The following is a 17,144-nucleotide window of genomic DNA, read 5'->3' on the forward strand; positions in this document are numbered from 1 at the left end:
GCATTTGCATTAAAATTTAGCCCTGCGTCTGTTCAGCTAAGCAAAGGGGAAGGACTTGAAGCCTATGGGATGGCTTTACGGCTCGGCCCCCTGCTTTTGGCTTCGCTCCTTTCCCCCCTCTTTTTCGCATTCTCTCGGCCCTTTGATCTGCTTAACAACAGTAACGTCACACGGGGACTCATACAGGAGAGTTTTGTTGGAAGTTAGAAAGTTTTGCAGCCTCCAGAGGGCTGTAGCAGTAGCAGCAGCGGCGGCGGCGGCAACGGCAGCAGCAGCAGCAGCCACCACAGCCGCGAGCAGCATCTGAGGGACTCTCAGGGGGAGCGCCAGAACCTACTGACTCAGCCCTTGGAGTCCGCAGAAGAAGAAGAGGAAGAAGAAGAGCGGCGGCGGCGGCGGCATTGGAGGCGGCGTTGGAGGCGGCGGCGGCGTTGGTGGAGGCGGCAGCGGCGGCAGAAGAAGACATGGAACATCAGCTGCTCTGCTGTGAAGTCGAGACCATCCGGAGAGCCTATCAAGATGCCAACCTCCTCAATGACAGGGTCTTGCAGACTATGCTGAAAGCGGAGGAGACTTGTTCGCCCTCCGTCTCCTACTTCAAGTGCGTGCAAAAGGAGATCTTACCATATATGAGGAAAATAGTGGCCACTTGGATGTTGGAGGTAAACGCGCTTCGCAAAAAAAAAAAAAAAAAGTTTCGGGCTTTCTAGAAATAAAAGCGAGCCTTGTGTCTTAGGCGTCCTTCCTTCCTTGTCTATTTGAATCCCGAGCCCCGCTTCCTGCACCCTAAAACATCTTGCCCGAGAGGTCTCCGTCGCCCCCTCCCAGCGGGTCGGGCTTGTCCTCCTTGGACTGCACGGATTCGGGCGAGAGATCGCGGAATGCCGATCGCGCGCCCTGTCAGCCCGATTGAGAGATTTGGGAACCCCTGTAACAGGAATCCGGGCAAAAGCCGGGGTGCCCGAGTAAGTTTTGGAAGTTTCCGAAGTCGCCCTCCCCCAACGCACACACCCCTCTTGTTAGGTCTATGGATTCCCAAGGCGGTATCGTTAGAGCCCGCGAACCCAGAATATCGCCCCCGGGTTCTTGGGTGGCCCCTCAAGCTGGCCATGCATTTGATGGGGATTTTATTTTAAATTAATATCCGTGGACACGTATGCAAGTGCTCCTGGTGCCAGTATTATGCGCCATCTTTGTTCTTTTATTGCAAAGGCCAAGTGTTTATTAATAATTAGAAAGGGGGAAAAGCTCGGCGGAGAAAAGTGGGGTGCCAGCGGGCCGAGGGATCAAGATCTTGGCTTGCAAATCTCGGGGAGCTGCTGGTTGAAACTTTCCTTTGTTCAGAGCTGAGGGGTGGTTTTAGTGTCTTCCTTTCCCTCCCCCCACTTGGAAGACATGCTTTTGCTCCAGAAACTTGTCGGCAAGGTCGCCCGGTAAAAAATAGTGTGGGTTTCGTGTTTTCCCCTCGAGACATATTTCAAAGGGGTCCTACCAGGATCAGGACAGACTGGGCTACATTTTCAGCCTTTTCCCGAAGTTCTGGGTGCTTGCGATCTATTTTTAATTAATTTTTGAAACCCTGGGTGCAAGCAAATGTCGCACGTTGCTTCTCTAGAAAGGAAGAGAAGAGGAATGGGGGCTCTTGGAGTTTGACTTCGGGGAGGTCTTTTTGGACGACCCCCCTTTTCTGTCACAACGGGGATCAGTAAAGGATCCCCTCGGGGGTGTTTTCAGCCAATTTGCGGGGCTCTGCTGATTTTTTAAATATTTTTAAATATTTTTTGAAAAGATGACGTCTGGAGAAAATGCTTGCAGCTGCCTCTCGACGCCACCTTTGTGTCTCGAGGAAAGGGGGGGGGGATCAGCCACACTCAAGCCAAATGGAACCAATAGGGGGCACCAAGGCATATGCCCCCCAACATTTTGAAGCCCAGATTGCTTATTTGAGGTTACCTGTTGGTAAATCTTGGGGTCTCTGATACCTATTTTGGTCTTTTCATCCAAATGTCCCACCGCGTTTCGGAAAAGCACATTTTCTTCTCTTGCGACTTTCTCTTTCACTTCTTCTACACATTACAGATTTCATAGTTTCTTTTTTTTAAAAAAATAACTAAATAAAGGATGCTGAATTATTTGTGGATTATTTTCTTTTATTTTGCTTTCTGCCCCCCAAAATATATTTGTTATCAGAAAGAAAAGAAACCAGCTTAATTCAGGGAGTAAAAGCTTTCTAGCATGTCTCTCTTTTTTTCCCCATTTGCCCCCTTCCTTACAGGTTTGTGAGGAACAGAAATGTGAAGAAGAAGTTTTCCCCTTGGCAATGAATTATTTGGACCGATACCTCTCTTTTGAACCCGTCAAGAAAAGCCGCTTGCAACTACTCGGAGCTACTTGTATGTTTGTGGCTTCAAAAATGAAGGAAACTATTCCTCTAACAGCAGAAAAACTGTGTATTTACACTGATAACTCCATTAGACCTGATGAATTACTGGTAATTTCCTGTTTTTTATTGCATTGGGGGAGCAATAAATTATACGAAGGAACTATTTAAAAAAAAAAACGAATTTCATTCTCCCAGATAATACTTTTTGTTTAAGATAATGTGGTTTTCCCATACAATTATTTCATACTTTAAATGTGCAAACTATTGGACTTCCTGATAAAATAGAATATATACAGTGTTTTCCCTATCTTTGAATGGAAGCTGAATTGCAATGTTTTAACCATGCTATAGAAAGACAAGTCCCACTGAACTCAACCACATTTATTCTCAAGTAAATGCATCAGAATCAAACCACTGAACCAGGCATTTTCTTGGGGGAAGGGAGAAGCCAGTAGATGCATTTAGTCTTGGGATATTTGTCAACCCCTGGGCAGCTGCAGCCCACATGGTGCAGTAGATTAATTGAATGAAAATGTCCTAATATGTTAAATCCTTATTATTCACTCTAGGAAAAATACAGTAACAAGATAGGGGGATAAAATGAGTGGCTAGCGCCCTCTTGTGTTAATTTGAACAATTTGCGTGGTTAATGCACAATAGTTCAAAACAGCTGGGTGATAATAATGCTTGGAAATGGTGGGGGAAGGGAACAGAATTATGTAATTTTCATCTAGAAGGGCACCCATCTTGCCTATTTATGTTCTTCTCCAGTAGCACAATTGTTGCTGAATTTGGCCAGGGTTCAATTTCTGTTAGATGAAGCAGAAGGCTTAAAAACGGAAGTGATGTGGAACAGGGTGAGAAGAGCACAAAGCAACTTGTGTGCCTAACTATTTATAAACACATAACTTCATAACCGTGTATTTTTTTCTTGTTCCTTCTCTTCTCAACCCAGCAAATGGAACTGCTTCTGGTGAATAAGCTGAAATGGAATCTGGCTGCCACGACTCCTCATGATTTTATTGAACATTTTCTAAATAAAATGCCTGTGGCTGAGGACAGCAAGCAGATCATCCGTAAACACGCCCAGACTTTTGTGGCTCTCTGTGCAACAGGTATGAGCCTTGCACTCTCCGAAGGCGTGTTATGTTTCTATGTGCCCCAGCAAATGCACCCGCTTCCCTTTTCCACTGTCCAGAATTCTTACAGGGGCACACTATAAAATGGGTGGCAGTAGCTCAGCAAAGCTAATGCTTGCAAAGAACATGAGCTTGCTCCCAGAACCTGGATTACTTTGCTAAAGGTGAGTTGGCCTCTGCAAGTGGTGTTTCTGGATGGCTTCGAGGTTGAAATTGGCAGTTTGAGATCTGTAGTATCAAGAGTAGGACTTTGCCAGCTCAGCTAGCAGGAATGGGTAGATGGCTGCAAGGTCATTAGGCTCTTAGGACTTGAAAGCTGTTGCATTAATGTTTAAAAAGAATTGAGAGTTCCAAACACATGTCAGGTTTTCCCCTGGAACCTCAGATTTCATTCTTGTTCTTTCCCAGTCTATATCTTTCCCAACTCTGTTTCTCCTTTCCAGGAGAAACAAGAAGAGGGTACTGTAAAAGGTTCCTGGCTAAGGGTTGAGTTTGACCACGTGCTTGGCTGCAGCCATGTGCACTTAAAGCCTCAGGAGGAGCTAGAGACACGGACTAAGCTCCAGGATTTCACAGAGAGGCCTGGTGTTGGGTTTCAAGGGCAATCTGTGTGTCTGCGCATGCTTGCATTCTCAAACTCTTCCAAACTTTGCCTGCTGTTGTTTCATTTCCTTGATTGCTGCTGCCACACCCATTCAAACAAGCAGGAGCATGGGGTCAGAAATGCAGCCCTGCATTCCCGTTGTCCAGGTAGACTAGCTGCTGCTTTTTTTAAAAAAAAAAAGTGGATAGGCCAGAGAGAAGAAAATGCCAAAGCAGAGTAATTAAGAAGAACAAGACAATATGGACACATTCAAATGCTTGTAAGGTTGATAAGGTTGATTAAGAAGGATATTGTACAATCTACTCCATACTGAATTGGAGTCTTCTAGGTATGCTGGCTGGGAGGTTGCAGTTACAACATATCTAAGGGGTCCAATTGAATGTTTTTAAGTCACCCATACCAGGATTGCATAGATTGATTTGTGTGTATCTGACTCATCTGATTCCAGATGGGCACAAAAAAACAAGGATTTATCTAAGATTGAAAACCTGAAAGGCATATACATTCCAAGGGTCAAGTTGGTGCCAGAGGTAACACTCAGCAGTGTTTGTGATATTGCACCTGAAATGGAATTGGTGGAAAGATCCAAGAAAAATAGCAAACCTTTAAAAATACGCAGTTTTAAATGGCTTCTCCATTGCAGTCTGGTGTGGAAAGCTGGCCACAGAAAATATGTAAACATTAGGTATTTTTCAAGCTTACCTTTCTTCTAAGCCTAGCTACCGAAGAGAGACAGCAGTTTAGCATTTTCTGGAAAATGGGTTCTTTGCCAAGCTCCTAAAACCTTTAGAACATTTTAGAATAGTTCTAACAAATAACAATCATTTAATTTTTTTAAGTAAAATGGCTTTTTTTTAATGAGCCTCCTTTGCCGCCACGGTGTTAGTTTAATAGACTCTTTCTTTCAAGCCTTTTCTTTAGGGTATGGGGATGTTTAACCTGGATTGTGGCGCTGGCAGAAAGAGTCCCACAATGATGAAAACAAGAATAGTTCAAAGGTTGGAGGCTTGCAAAGGGCCGAGTACTTTGATCTGCTGTCAGCGTTGTTATGTTTCTCTTTAGAAGGCAGGTCTTGAGGCCTATCTTAAACATTGTTCTAAATGGCCATATGTAGAACCGGAAAATGAATTGATGAATGCAAACCTTGTCTAGAAACGTTTTACACAAGCTTAAAGGAAGTGTGGAGGTCAACAAGGGAGCCCCCAACCCCAAGGAAGTCAGTGTGAATTTTGCCAAAGTCAACATTAGTTAATAGGGTTTTATCTTAGCAAATTTATCCTTAGTAGTCATTAGATTAATTGCGGATGCCTAGATTAAGATGTGGATGTTTGTCTTTCTGTTGCACACTGAGGACTTTCTATGTCCGTGTTGTGTTGCCTGCCCTTTTGCCAAGTTTTCATCTGGATGAATTACAAGCTCTTTTTCAATTGCAACTAATGGAAGTTTCATTGAAAGTTCATTGTAGGAATTACCTATTTGCCTGACCAGTGATTCTTTAAAGGACAGATATGTAAGGTAGAGAGGTCCCCTGGAGAAAGATCTAACACAACATCTCTCAAGTTTTAATACTGGAAGAAAATAGCTTACACAAAGTGGAGGTAGGGGAAGAGAGAAAGCGATTGAAGATTAGGGTGAGTGTGGCTTTCTGTTAGATACAGAAAAGATTTTTCTAAAAGTAAAAACGATGAAAAGAATTTTGTCTCCTCTTTCCATTATATCCCTGGCCCAAATGTATTATTTTGCAGTGTTCTTGTTTTGTATATGTTTTTACGAAAGATAATATTTTCTGCTCATATGAGAATTGGGTTGCAAAAAAGAGGAGGGAGGGAGTCCTGAGTTTGCTTCACTTAAAACGAATAAAGACTTGCAGATCAGAACAGGAATATAATAAAAGAGTAAAAGCAATGCTGAGGCCATTGCTAAGGAGAAGCTCTTGCACATAAAAGCCAAATGATTAATAGAAATACATATCAGGCATGACCATTTTTCACTGCGCTCATCTGGTTGCCTAGGCATAATCAAGATAATTACTATTAATTATTACTATTGCTATTATTAATATCCCCCCCTCCCCAATAAAAGTCATTTTCTTTTGAAACCTGGCTTGCCCTAGTTGTTCCATTCTCAAAGCTTTTAAAAATTTAAAGTCTCAAGGTATGTGACCAGTTGGAACTTGTTGAATCTTGCAGCCGGTGATTTATGTTCAGAGTTTTGATTTGGCTCAATGAAAAGATTTTCATTCATAGCCCCCGGCTCTCCAGACAGATGGAATTGCTGCTCCATTGAAAAAGGAAAAGGGGGTGACTTGCCTTGTTAGGAATTTTTTTTTTTAAAGCGCCACAGTGCCTAGATGCCTGCTTTGTCTTCCCTTCAGGGTGGCTGGCATTCTTCTCCCTCCGCCACCCCTCCTTTTTTTTTTTTTTTAACCACACTGAAGTTGTTTATTCTTTTTGGATGAAGTCTCAGATAGGCTGCTGGGGATGTGTGCTTCAATTGAGGGGGCCTCTTCCCCATTGTAGCTATGTCAGGTCTAATTCATCTCACCGAAGCCCCCTTGTTCTGGAGCGTTCAATAGTGCAAGATGAGGCGATGAAGGCTGACAATGATGCCACGCTCTTCACTTGCGGGCATCCAATTACAGCCAAGAGGGGCCCCCTGATTAATATGCTGAAATTAGTGGTCTCTGCCACAAATAATTCCTTGTTGGGTCGCAACAAAAAAAAGTCTGTCCATGCGGCTTGTTATGGGAACATGGGGTGGTTATGAGGACAGACACAAACTGGTCATTTAAACTTCATTAACACTTTTCCCATCTCGGAAAGAAAGAGTGGGACCAGGAATTCATGTTCTTGTTTATTGCCATCTTGAAAGGGAGGTGTTTTTTTTTTTTTAATGGATTCCCAAAAGTCCCTGTGGGTCCCTTAATATGATCTATGATAGATCTGGCTTTTAAATACAGATTTTTTTTTTACTCAAGGGAAAAAATACTACTAACAATCCTTCATAAATGGGGAAATGATGTTTGATGAATCAAATGTCTTTTGTAATTTCTTCAATAAGCAGTCATTATTCAAATGGTTGTAATAAATAAAAGTGGAACTCAGTCTCTTAACAAAGTCTACACAACGCACATACAGTAGCAGTTTAGACCTCTCCAAAATAAGAACCTCAAACAGTATTTAACAAATATTATATATTGGCTCTGTATACTGCCTGTATATGAATAATGGGACGTGTACAGCATCAGAGTGGAAAAATTGCCCGAAGGAATCTTTGCATACTTTGTAGGCTGCTGTCTTGGAAGCCGTAACTGGTTCAGGAGGCCACATTTAATGTTCCCAGAAGTAATGCCATGTCAATATCACTACTTTGTGAACTGCAGTAGTCTCCAAGAGGCTTCCAGATTCAATTCAATATGCTGGTTACCACAAAAATCACCCATCAAGGCATAGGGACATGTTTTTTGGGGAGGCATCCATCTGATTACCTTTGTCCTATAAAGATCTATCAGGATGAATAGGTGTGTTTTTGATCACAGGATGGACTACCTCTGGTGGTCAGCCTATCCTGTGAAACCACATCAACTTCCCCTTCCCATACACAATTTGAATGTCCCCACCCTCGCAGAATAAATGGCTCTTTTCCTAGGACCAGGATATTAAATGAACTTTTTTTGCAAAAGTACAGAAAATATGGTTGGCCTTTGATGTAAATTATGTCTATTTGCACGTTTTTTGTTTGCTAGAATTTAAATTGATATTAATTGCCCAGAGTAACAGTTGTGAATTGGGCAGGCAAACAAATTGATTAAATAAATAAATTTAGTATGTAATTTGACACCTTCACAATTGAATGTTACGCTTGTAAATATTACTGCATTATGAATTGCCTTTGCTCTTCAGGTAAAGGACCAATATTAATTACAGATTGACCCTCAGTCAAAATGTTAATTTGGAATTGTTGCTTTTCTTGAGTGGCATAAAATTAATTCCCACCACTGATCGAATAGATCTGAAAGCCAGCTGGGTGACTGGACCACTCAGGTTTCTCTCTCTCTCCCCCCCTCCCTCCCCCCACACATATGTAAATGAATGAAATGGAAAATCCTCAATTTACCTAATGAATAGGTAAATTGGAGGTAGAATGTTGGAAGAAGTCTCATTGTAGATTTACCATTTTGGATCTGTCCACTTACAAAAGAAAAATAATTACTATGATGCAATGTGATAAAATTTAAGTGACATGCTATTTCAAAAGTCATAAAATGTTACATATCAAAACTATTCCACACACAGCTCTTCAGATCATTTATTTGGAGGATTCTCAGCAGCATAGAGCTGCATTGAAATAATTAAGGAACTGTCCAGGTACAGGCTGCTAAGAATATTTATTAAGCTGATGATGATAGATAGCATATATTAATTATATATTAAAGCTTACCTCTTAGCCCTGGTCAGATGTGTGAATCAGATCCTCCTTAGAAGGAATTTTAGCCTAAAAGTGCAAATGATTACTTTTGTTGTTGTAAGAAGGAATAACATTTTTGATGGCAGTTACAGGCCAATCAAATCAGAGGAGTGGTTTTATACCAAGACCTACAGCAATGCAGCTTGGAAATTAGCCCAGGTTCTTGTCAGCAGGGTGTCACATCAGAATGTAACTGATTATCTGCCAATTTGTGGGACCCCCTTCACAAAGCAACATCATCCCTATTACCAATGCTAGCAAGCAGTTGCTGATAAAGAAAACCGTGAAACAAAGCCTTTGCAAAAGGAAATGTTTAATCATATATATTTACTTACAGATTGGAGGATATTGTAATTTGATGGGGTGTGTCTGACTTTTTCTAAGAGGTGACTAAGAATATGTGATGAGGATACCTCATCACCTACCAACAGGATATGTTGGATGCAAGAATAAGAAGATCTGTTGCATAGCTCTCACAAAGAAAAGTATGTTTGGTTAGAAAACGGGAAAACATTTAGAAATAATGTGGACAATGTTTTACCAGCAAACCCATCGTCAAAAGATAAATGATACTCAACTGTCGGAGGAGGGTTTTCAATAGAAAATGTTTCATTTAAGTTTCAACCCACCACTCAGGTTTGGTGCAATAAAGCCTAACCACAATCCCTACTGTATCTTGTTGGAGACTGTCAAATATAGGCTGCAGAATTCCACATAACCACTGGGTGGCAGCAGCAGTTTATTTACTGCCATCTAGTGTTCTAGATTTATTTATTTTTGTTATTCATATCTGTTAGTCCTAACATCAAATGCTTTGGCATTGATAGACACAATTAACTTAAGTTTCACTTAACTCTTGGTTGATTTACTTGGGATTACTTATAGGGCACCAGAAATAATCCAGAGAAATATTCTAGGAATAACAATATGCATAAATGCCTGTGAATATTGGAATAGGGTCTTCTGTGTTTTGTCACAGGCTGCACCTTTAAATTGTCTACCATTTCAATGTTACCTTATACACAATGGTTTATACGATAATGTCTTTCTTTTTGTTTTCCAACAGATGTTAAATTTATTTCAAACCCACCTTCCATGATTGCCGCTGGTAGTGTGGTAGCAGCAGTGCAAGGTCTTCACCTTGGAAACACTAATTCTTTTCTCTCTTATCAATGTCTCACACCTTTCCTATCAAAAGTTATCAAATGTGATCCGGTAAGTGATTCTTGATCCTCAAGTGAATCTATTTTTCTGTCACTGAATTCTGAACTGTATTTAAATTGATTACTATGTACCTCCACAAGGTGTTTGTTCTATTTTTGATTTCCAGTTCTGAAAAGGCTGAAAGGTTGCTTTATTTATTTAATAATTCACTCATTTATTCATTCATTCAGTTTGTATGGCTGCTCATCTCAGCAATTAACTCCGGGAGGCAAACTATTTTAAAATAAATTGAAAACAAATTTCCATTATAAATACAAAAATAAAAAAGGCAGTCAAGGAGAATGCTTCACAACAAATCACCTTGTCTTCTGCAGTGTTTTTCAAATACATTAATAAGATATATTACCATATTGTATGGGCTAAAACACCACTGGTCTAAATTTAAGCACCAAGAAAGACAAAAGGGAACTCTTAACTCAAAGTCTACATTGGTTTGGTTTAAAGGTAATTGCATTGCAAAAGAAGTAGCATTTAAAATAGGAGGAACGTAGCTATTGCAATGAGTAAACTTAATAGTATTTTTAATTCTGTGCAGTTACGGTGAAGATTTCTCTCTACTGCTAAATGGTTAAAAGGGAGAAGACCCCCTCCTAAGGGTATTCTAATTATATAATTGGTTTACTACTTGAGGGTCTCTACAGAATATAATTCTGAATTACTTCTTCCTTAGCCTCCCTCCATTAAAATGCCCCAAAATATATGTCTCATAATTTTGTGAAAACCTGGATGGGCCTTTTCTTGCTTCCCCTATCCCAAAACTTCCTGGAGATGCTCATCAGTAACTGGTGAGCAATAAACCTTTCATGAATGAATGGGCAGGAAAGGCGCCTACAAGGGAGACCTAAAGTCAATGATCCATGCTATAATGGTGTGTTAAGACAGAGTTTAGCTTTGTTTTGGAACAATATGAAAACACAGTAAATAGATGCTAGAAATAAGTTCTTGTGAGGTCTCTAAATGACAACAGTGTACCAAATAAAATCAGCATTATGGTTTTGCATCCAAATCTTGACATAGCTAGAACCATCCTAAAATATTGCTTCTATCCAGCTAGTTTGTATAGCAGTTGTCCCAAAGTGTCTTTCTTAGCAGCAGTAACAGCATTTTTAAATAAAAATACAGTATATATTATTGAAGACCAAGTTTTTAAGATCCTTCTCACAGGACAGCTAGTAATGGCATTGTGTATAGAGGAGACCAACCAAGAGGAGACCTCTCTCTTTTCCAGGATCTTTCTACTCTGAACAGGTTCTGAGGTGCCCATTGTGTGTTTTCCCCAACCTCCACTCAAGGTCTTTCATTGAGAATTGTGGATAGAGAACAATCACAGACCCTCCTAAACATATTAAGGGCTCATAAGGAATGATATATTGAGGCATTTTGATGGCCAGCTTTGTTTATTATAATATTTCTCAAACAATTTCTCTTTCACACACATACACCCTTAATTTTTTTGACATGGATTGAGGGCAAACTTTTATAAGGATTACATACATTTAGTGTTTAAAAAAACAGGAACCACAACTCTCCTGAATTCATCACCTAAGTATGCAGCAAAAGAGTGGCTAGATAGAGTTTGCTTAGAGCAAGGAGTGTGTACAATTCAAAATGCCATTTTTGGGACAAGGTTCTGCTGCTTTGTAGGCCTTCAACATGCTTCCCAATTGGGACCAAATAGGTTTCATATAGATGTGTTTAGTTTAATAGAAATTACATTCCACTGAGAGCAAGGCAATATATTTTGGGGTCATATGTTAAGGTCCTTCAGACATACTCATAATTTTCTCTATTTGAAGACTGTCCTCTGTCCTCCATAGTCTCGGTTACAAGAATGAAAAATATTCAAGCATGAAAAAAAAATATGTTTTAGTGCTATGTTTTAGAGTATAGATAATAGTACTAAGAATCAGGGAAACTGCTAACATACAAGGTACCTTATGCAGAATTGCACTTAGTGCCATCCTAATGTATTTTTTAATATTAAAAAATATTAAATATAGTTATGCAATGGCATAGGTTCTGTCTCGGTGGTCAAATGTATATGTTCAGGATTAGTGAGCCTGTGTTATTGATAATGCTTCTCTTTCCCTCCCCCCCTCCCCCCCTTTTGCAATAGGCATCCCACCCCACATGGTACTCTTATATGCATTGCACAGTTTCCGCATTGGATCATGGCAGCCCTGCTAAGAATGTTCTGTCTGAAAGCCTATATGGGTTCAAAATGTTAGGGTGCAATTTAGCCAAAATTGATGAATATTTATTCAGTTCCTTTTATCAAAGTCTTTGCGGGATTTGTGAATTAAGCAGTTATTTTTGATGATGTGCAGAGATAGTGCTTAGTATATAGAGGTCTTCACCTGAAACGCTATCAACTCTTCTCAAATTTCATATATTTTAATGAAATGGGGTTTTTTTTAAAAAAAAAAATACATATCTTAGACATTTTTTAACTGGAATTTTTTTGTGGAAATCTTGGGCTACCTGGAATGTTCAGATAAGAGAGCAGAATTGTTCTAGCAACTCACAAGCAGTTTAGTTTGGTTCTTTCCTTTCCTGGAAAATTAGCAGAAATGGTTTACAATATTGATAATAGCACAGTAAGCAACATGATGCCTGTAGGGACCACTGTTACTCCTGGAGTCTGAAATAATGCCTGCTAAAATCCTTTCCAAGATGACTTAAAATGTTTTTCTAGTAAAATATAATGAGAAGCTAGCCTATTGAGAAGTGTTGTGGAGTCATAATGGTGTTACCAAGTTTCAGTAGGATGGTAGAGAGCATCTTGCAGGGGTCTAATTCAGTTTCCGAGCAGTGACTGTTTTGGAATTGGCCATGCCTACCATATGGCAGCCATTTTGTGAACAACCATGTCATAAGTAGAAGCCATTTTGCCCTGACGCATGTTCTCAAAATTCCATCTGGGCTTTCAGCCTGATATCTTGAATTCAAAAGAAAATCATATTTAAGCATGCTTCCTTCCTACGTTTGTGTTAGATCCTGTCACATGACATGTTTCTGACCAGGTGTAACAGTGCCTTTCCATATGATGTGATTAAGGGCAAAGCTACCTTTTCAAAGAGGAGCTTTATCGCTGAGAACAAAGGGCCTCAGTCTATGGATTTCATTCGTCCCGAGGAAGGTGTTTTCCACTTCACCTGGAAAGCTGTGTTGCTCACAGAAGAGCTATTTTAATTTTAGGCTAGAATGCCATCTTTATTCTTACAAAAAGGGAAAAATTAAACCCAGTGATGTTTTATTTCTTAACTAGGGTCTAGCCTAGGCACATGAGAACTGCCTTTGAACAGCCTTCTCCAACCTGGTGAACCCAGATGTGTTAGATTTCAAGCACCACAATCCCTTCAGTTATCACAATGCTGTGCAAATCTGCTAATCCAGACCCAGAGCAACAGCAGTTTTCTCAACGTTCAGACATTTTTGGACCCAGCTCATGATAAATTAGAAGTCATATGACAGGACTTTAAAGGAGCTGTGACCCACAGCACTTCTTGTATTCATAATAATACTCTAATTTTTTTTTCTTTTTACCAAAACAATGATAGGATGATCTCATTTGTTTCTTGATGATTTTGTTGTAATTCCTTATTTAGATTAGCATAGGATGAATTAGAAATGGTAGAATGTGAGTTAATAGAGTCTCTAAAACGTGTGTGTGTATATTTATTTCTGGCATAACATTTGGGCAGTCTTTATTTTGGTCTTTAACCAGTATAATACAATTATCATATAACTGTGCCATAAAAAGTCTGAGTAAGAACTTCAGAATGTAAAATATGCTGCATTCATCAAGTAATTCCATTTTAAGAATTTGAAATATATTTCCAGCTATTATTCAGCATAGATGGCTAAGGATTTGAGGGTTTTGTAATTAAACATTTCCTTTTAATTACAAAAAAATACACTATGTAATAGCATCTGATTGGAATTCCTTTATGGTTCATACTTATGTTGTTAGGACTCCAGTTTCCCCATTTTGCTTTTATCTGAGGTACTTAGAAGTCTGATTACCATGGTAAGGTCTCTTGAACTGTCTCCCATCAATTTGGCTTCTCATCTCATCATTAGACCATTTTCACACCTTCAGATAAATGTCAGGCAAAAGTCAGTTTGATCAGGTTTCTGTGTTGTTTATTAATAAATGGGAGTTTGTCAGCCCTCCTCAAACCATAGAACATTTTGTCTGTATTCCAAATGGACAATAAATGTTAAAGCTGCCTCTCTCTTTGATGTTTTTGATGTCTTATCTAAGCATGTTCATCTTTTAAACTAGTGAAAGTAGCAAACTAATTTGATGGCAACTCAGGGCTGGCTTAAAAAAGCTGTAAGCTTACAAATGCTTAAGTTAATGTATAATGTTGCTGCTTGAAATCTCTCCTTTCCTGCCACAGTACGGAGGAAGAAGCATGAAAGTACAGCCACTCTTTCTGTGCCCCATCCTCAGGTTCTTAATCAGATATCATGGTGGTAAAGGTGAAGGTGAAGTCTATTTTATAGCTATTTTACTTTATTTCTTGAGACTTTGGGCAGCTTAGACAAATTAAAAACAAAACTAATTGATAACACAAACACATAAAATCATGTAAAAATAATCAGTACACAGAATTGATAACACAATACAGCGATAGAAGAGCCCTCTAATAAATTATGATTCCAAAGCCTAGTGAAAGAGTATTATTGTTGCACTATAGCATTTATACAATTTAACAGGTAAAATATTTAACAGAAATCCATTAAAATATGACTTTTTTTAAAAAAACAGTTTCTGGTTAGAATAGTATACTCTCATATATTGCTTTCTTCATTAGCAGAGGCAGGGATTAACTATTTTAATTATAGCAATAGCACATACACTGTTTCATAGCACTTTACAGCCCCCTCTAAGCAGTTTACAGTCAGCATATTGCCCCACAACAATCTGAGTCCTCGTTTTACCAACTCAGAAGGATGGAAGTCAACTTTGAGCCGGTTAAAATCGAACTGCTGAATTTCTGGTAGCCAGCAGTCAGCACAATTAGCCTGTAGTACTGCATTCTAATCACTGCGTCACCACGGCTCTTGTAGTGGCACAGTGGTTATTATATTGGTTATTATATTATTGCCTTAATATAGCTCTGGCTGAACCTAATATATATAAAAGAGGATTCCATAGACATGGCCTCTGAAGTTGCCTCTGCCAGCCAATAATTTGTATTCTGTCATCTGCTTTTATTTCCCCAGATACCCAATACCTTTTCCAGATGTATGCATTAGATATGGCCCTCTATCACCCTTATCCTCCATGTATTCTTATATGTAGAAAAATTCAGAGGGTATTTTGTCTTTTACTTTATGATGGCATGGGAGAAAATAAGTTTTCAGTATTAGCTTGCTGCTTCCAAGATTCTTTATTGGGTTAAATCCAGATTTAAGCCATAAGTAAAAGGAACATAGTTTGAAAAAAATAGATCTTTCTCTCATCCCTAACTCAAACTCCAAAAGAAGATTGGAATTTATCTACATCACAGGTAGTCCTTGCTTAAAAATGGTAATTGGGACCAGAATTTCTGTAACTAAGCAAAATGGTAATAAACTGTGATGACTGAACCACTTAGCAACAGCTGTCCCCAGTTACTGTTTTAAGTGAGGCCCACACTAGATAAGCGAGAACCTCACGTAATTGCAACTTTCAACCTCCTCCCAGCTTCCCATAGACTGCTTGTGAGACGTTGGCATGGAATCTCACAAATGGCAATCATATCACTGGAGGATGCTGTGACATCATAATCATGAGACGGGTGCCTAGCACCTAGGTTATAATCATGGCATTGTAACAGCCAGAAATTACTTGTTCACCTCCCCCATCCCATTGCAAGTTCAGATGATCCTGACAAGGGTTATTAAATGAGGGTCACCTCTATAGTCTGTTACTTTCTTCTTTCTTAGCTCAAGCATAGGTAGGAGTGCTTCCTGAAGTGCAGTGGGATAGAAATGAATTTCAGTTTGACTGCTAAGAGCAGAACCAAAAAGGGACAGTTCTTGATAGTGTATTGAAACTGTAAAAGACACGATGAAAGATATATGCCTTGGATACCCTATTATTTATAGTGGCAGCTGGTCCTTAGGTTTGGGATTTTTTTCTTCATTGTCAATCATGTGGATATATATTCATCTTAAACAATCTACTGAATTCCAACAGAGAACTTGGGAAGATAACACTTCACACTTGATTAGTCAGGAATGGAACCATGAGAGATATATGTATCCTGTTTTCCCCAAATGGAATTGCTGAATATGGCATATAGTTATGGTTGAGGCAACCTCGGAACTTTCCCAGACTTTGTGAAAGCGAAGTGTGGAAAGGGGGAAGGGAAGAGAGAAGAAAAATATGGTGGAAGTCTTCCCTTTACACTTTCTTTGGAGATGAAATTTATGGGTATTTAAAGAAAGATATATATGATCAAAAGTGTTATTTCGTATAATCAACATCCCTTCTTCATGCCTTTATTGGGAAAAGCCAAGAGCAGAGAAACCATATATGGCATAATGACTTAAAGATATGGGGTGTTTCTTTTTGCTAGTTAAAATACTGAGTCTCCATCAAGAGGAAATATTACACTAGAGTTTAAATCAGTAAAGGTCAAGGGTTATTTGTTTTCAGTGAGCTGTAACTGATGGTCTGATCTGCTTAGAGGTAGGATTAACCTCCCTCTCTCAGAAGAGCCTTGCAGGGAATTGTAAGCTTGGATTTTTAATCTTATTTTATCCCAATGCTATGTGGTAGAGAAAGTTCTTGTGGCAGTAGAATCAGTGAAAAGCTGGTAGATCACCCAAGAAGCCTCTGAAGGCAGAACTGAAACAGAAAAGAAAGAAAACAGCAGGCAGGTCACCATCTCAGGAAAGCAACATTCATTTTCAGTCATGCACATCCTAACACTTTTGACGGCAATTTATCATGGAAGACTGGGTTCGCCACAAGGGCTAGTGCATGTCATAGGTTAAATCAGAAAAGGCAATCCTAAAAGAAAACTTCAAAGTTCTTAATGCACAGTGTTGAACATGTTGAGACAATGTTTGTTAGAGACAGGAGTAAACAAGGTGCTAAAGAAGTTGAGCAAACTACTGTGGGATTGTTTTTATTTTGTGCATTTAAGGTAACAATTATCGCAGTGGTTATAACTGAGAAAGGTGTTACATCAGCACACAAGTATACCTGTTAGAGTGGCTGTTTGCTATGTTTAATTTCTAATTGATAATGTATATTTCTATCAGAGACGCTCCAGATCTGCTGTAGGAATAAGGAAGCAACTTATGCCATCAAATGTATACACTG

At 39.4% G+C, this 17,144-nt stretch overlaps 2 protein-coding genes across 2 annotated transcripts in view; one reads left to right on the plus strand and one right to left on the minus strand.

Moving 5' to 3' along the window:
- Window positions 1-17,144, plus strand: part of CCND1 (cyclin D1) — a 21,927-nt gene continuing 4,783 nt past the window's right edge. The window contains exons 1-4 of the mRNA XM_087921274.1: window positions 1-662; window positions 2,276-2,491; window positions 3,339-3,498; window positions 9,660-9,808. Of these exons, the coding sequence (XP_087777400.1) occupies window positions 465-662; window positions 2,276-2,491; window positions 3,339-3,498; window positions 9,660-9,808 (723 nt within the window). The 5' untranslated portion in view covers window positions 1-464. The remainder of the gene's footprint in view (window positions 663-2,275; window positions 2,492-3,338; window positions 3,499-9,659; window positions 9,809-17,144) is intronic.
- Window positions 13,947-17,144, minus strand: part of LTO1 (LTO1 maturation factor of ABCE1) — a 24,015-nt gene continuing 20,817 nt past the window's right edge. The window contains exon 5 of the mRNA XM_087921276.1: window positions 13,947-16,664. Coding sequence (XP_087777402.1) covers window positions 16,638-16,664 — 27 coding nt within the window. The 3' untranslated portion in view covers window positions 13,947-16,637. The remainder of the gene's footprint in view (window positions 16,665-17,144) is intronic.

This window comes from Pseudonaja textilis, chromosome 1 (genome assembly GCF_049901715.1).
Source record: "Pseudonaja textilis isolate UNSWEBS1 chromosome 1, rPseTex1.2, whole genome shotgun sequence".
NCBI classification, from domain to species: Eukaryota; Metazoa; Chordata; class Lepidosauria; order Squamata; family Elapidae; genus Pseudonaja; species Pseudonaja textilis.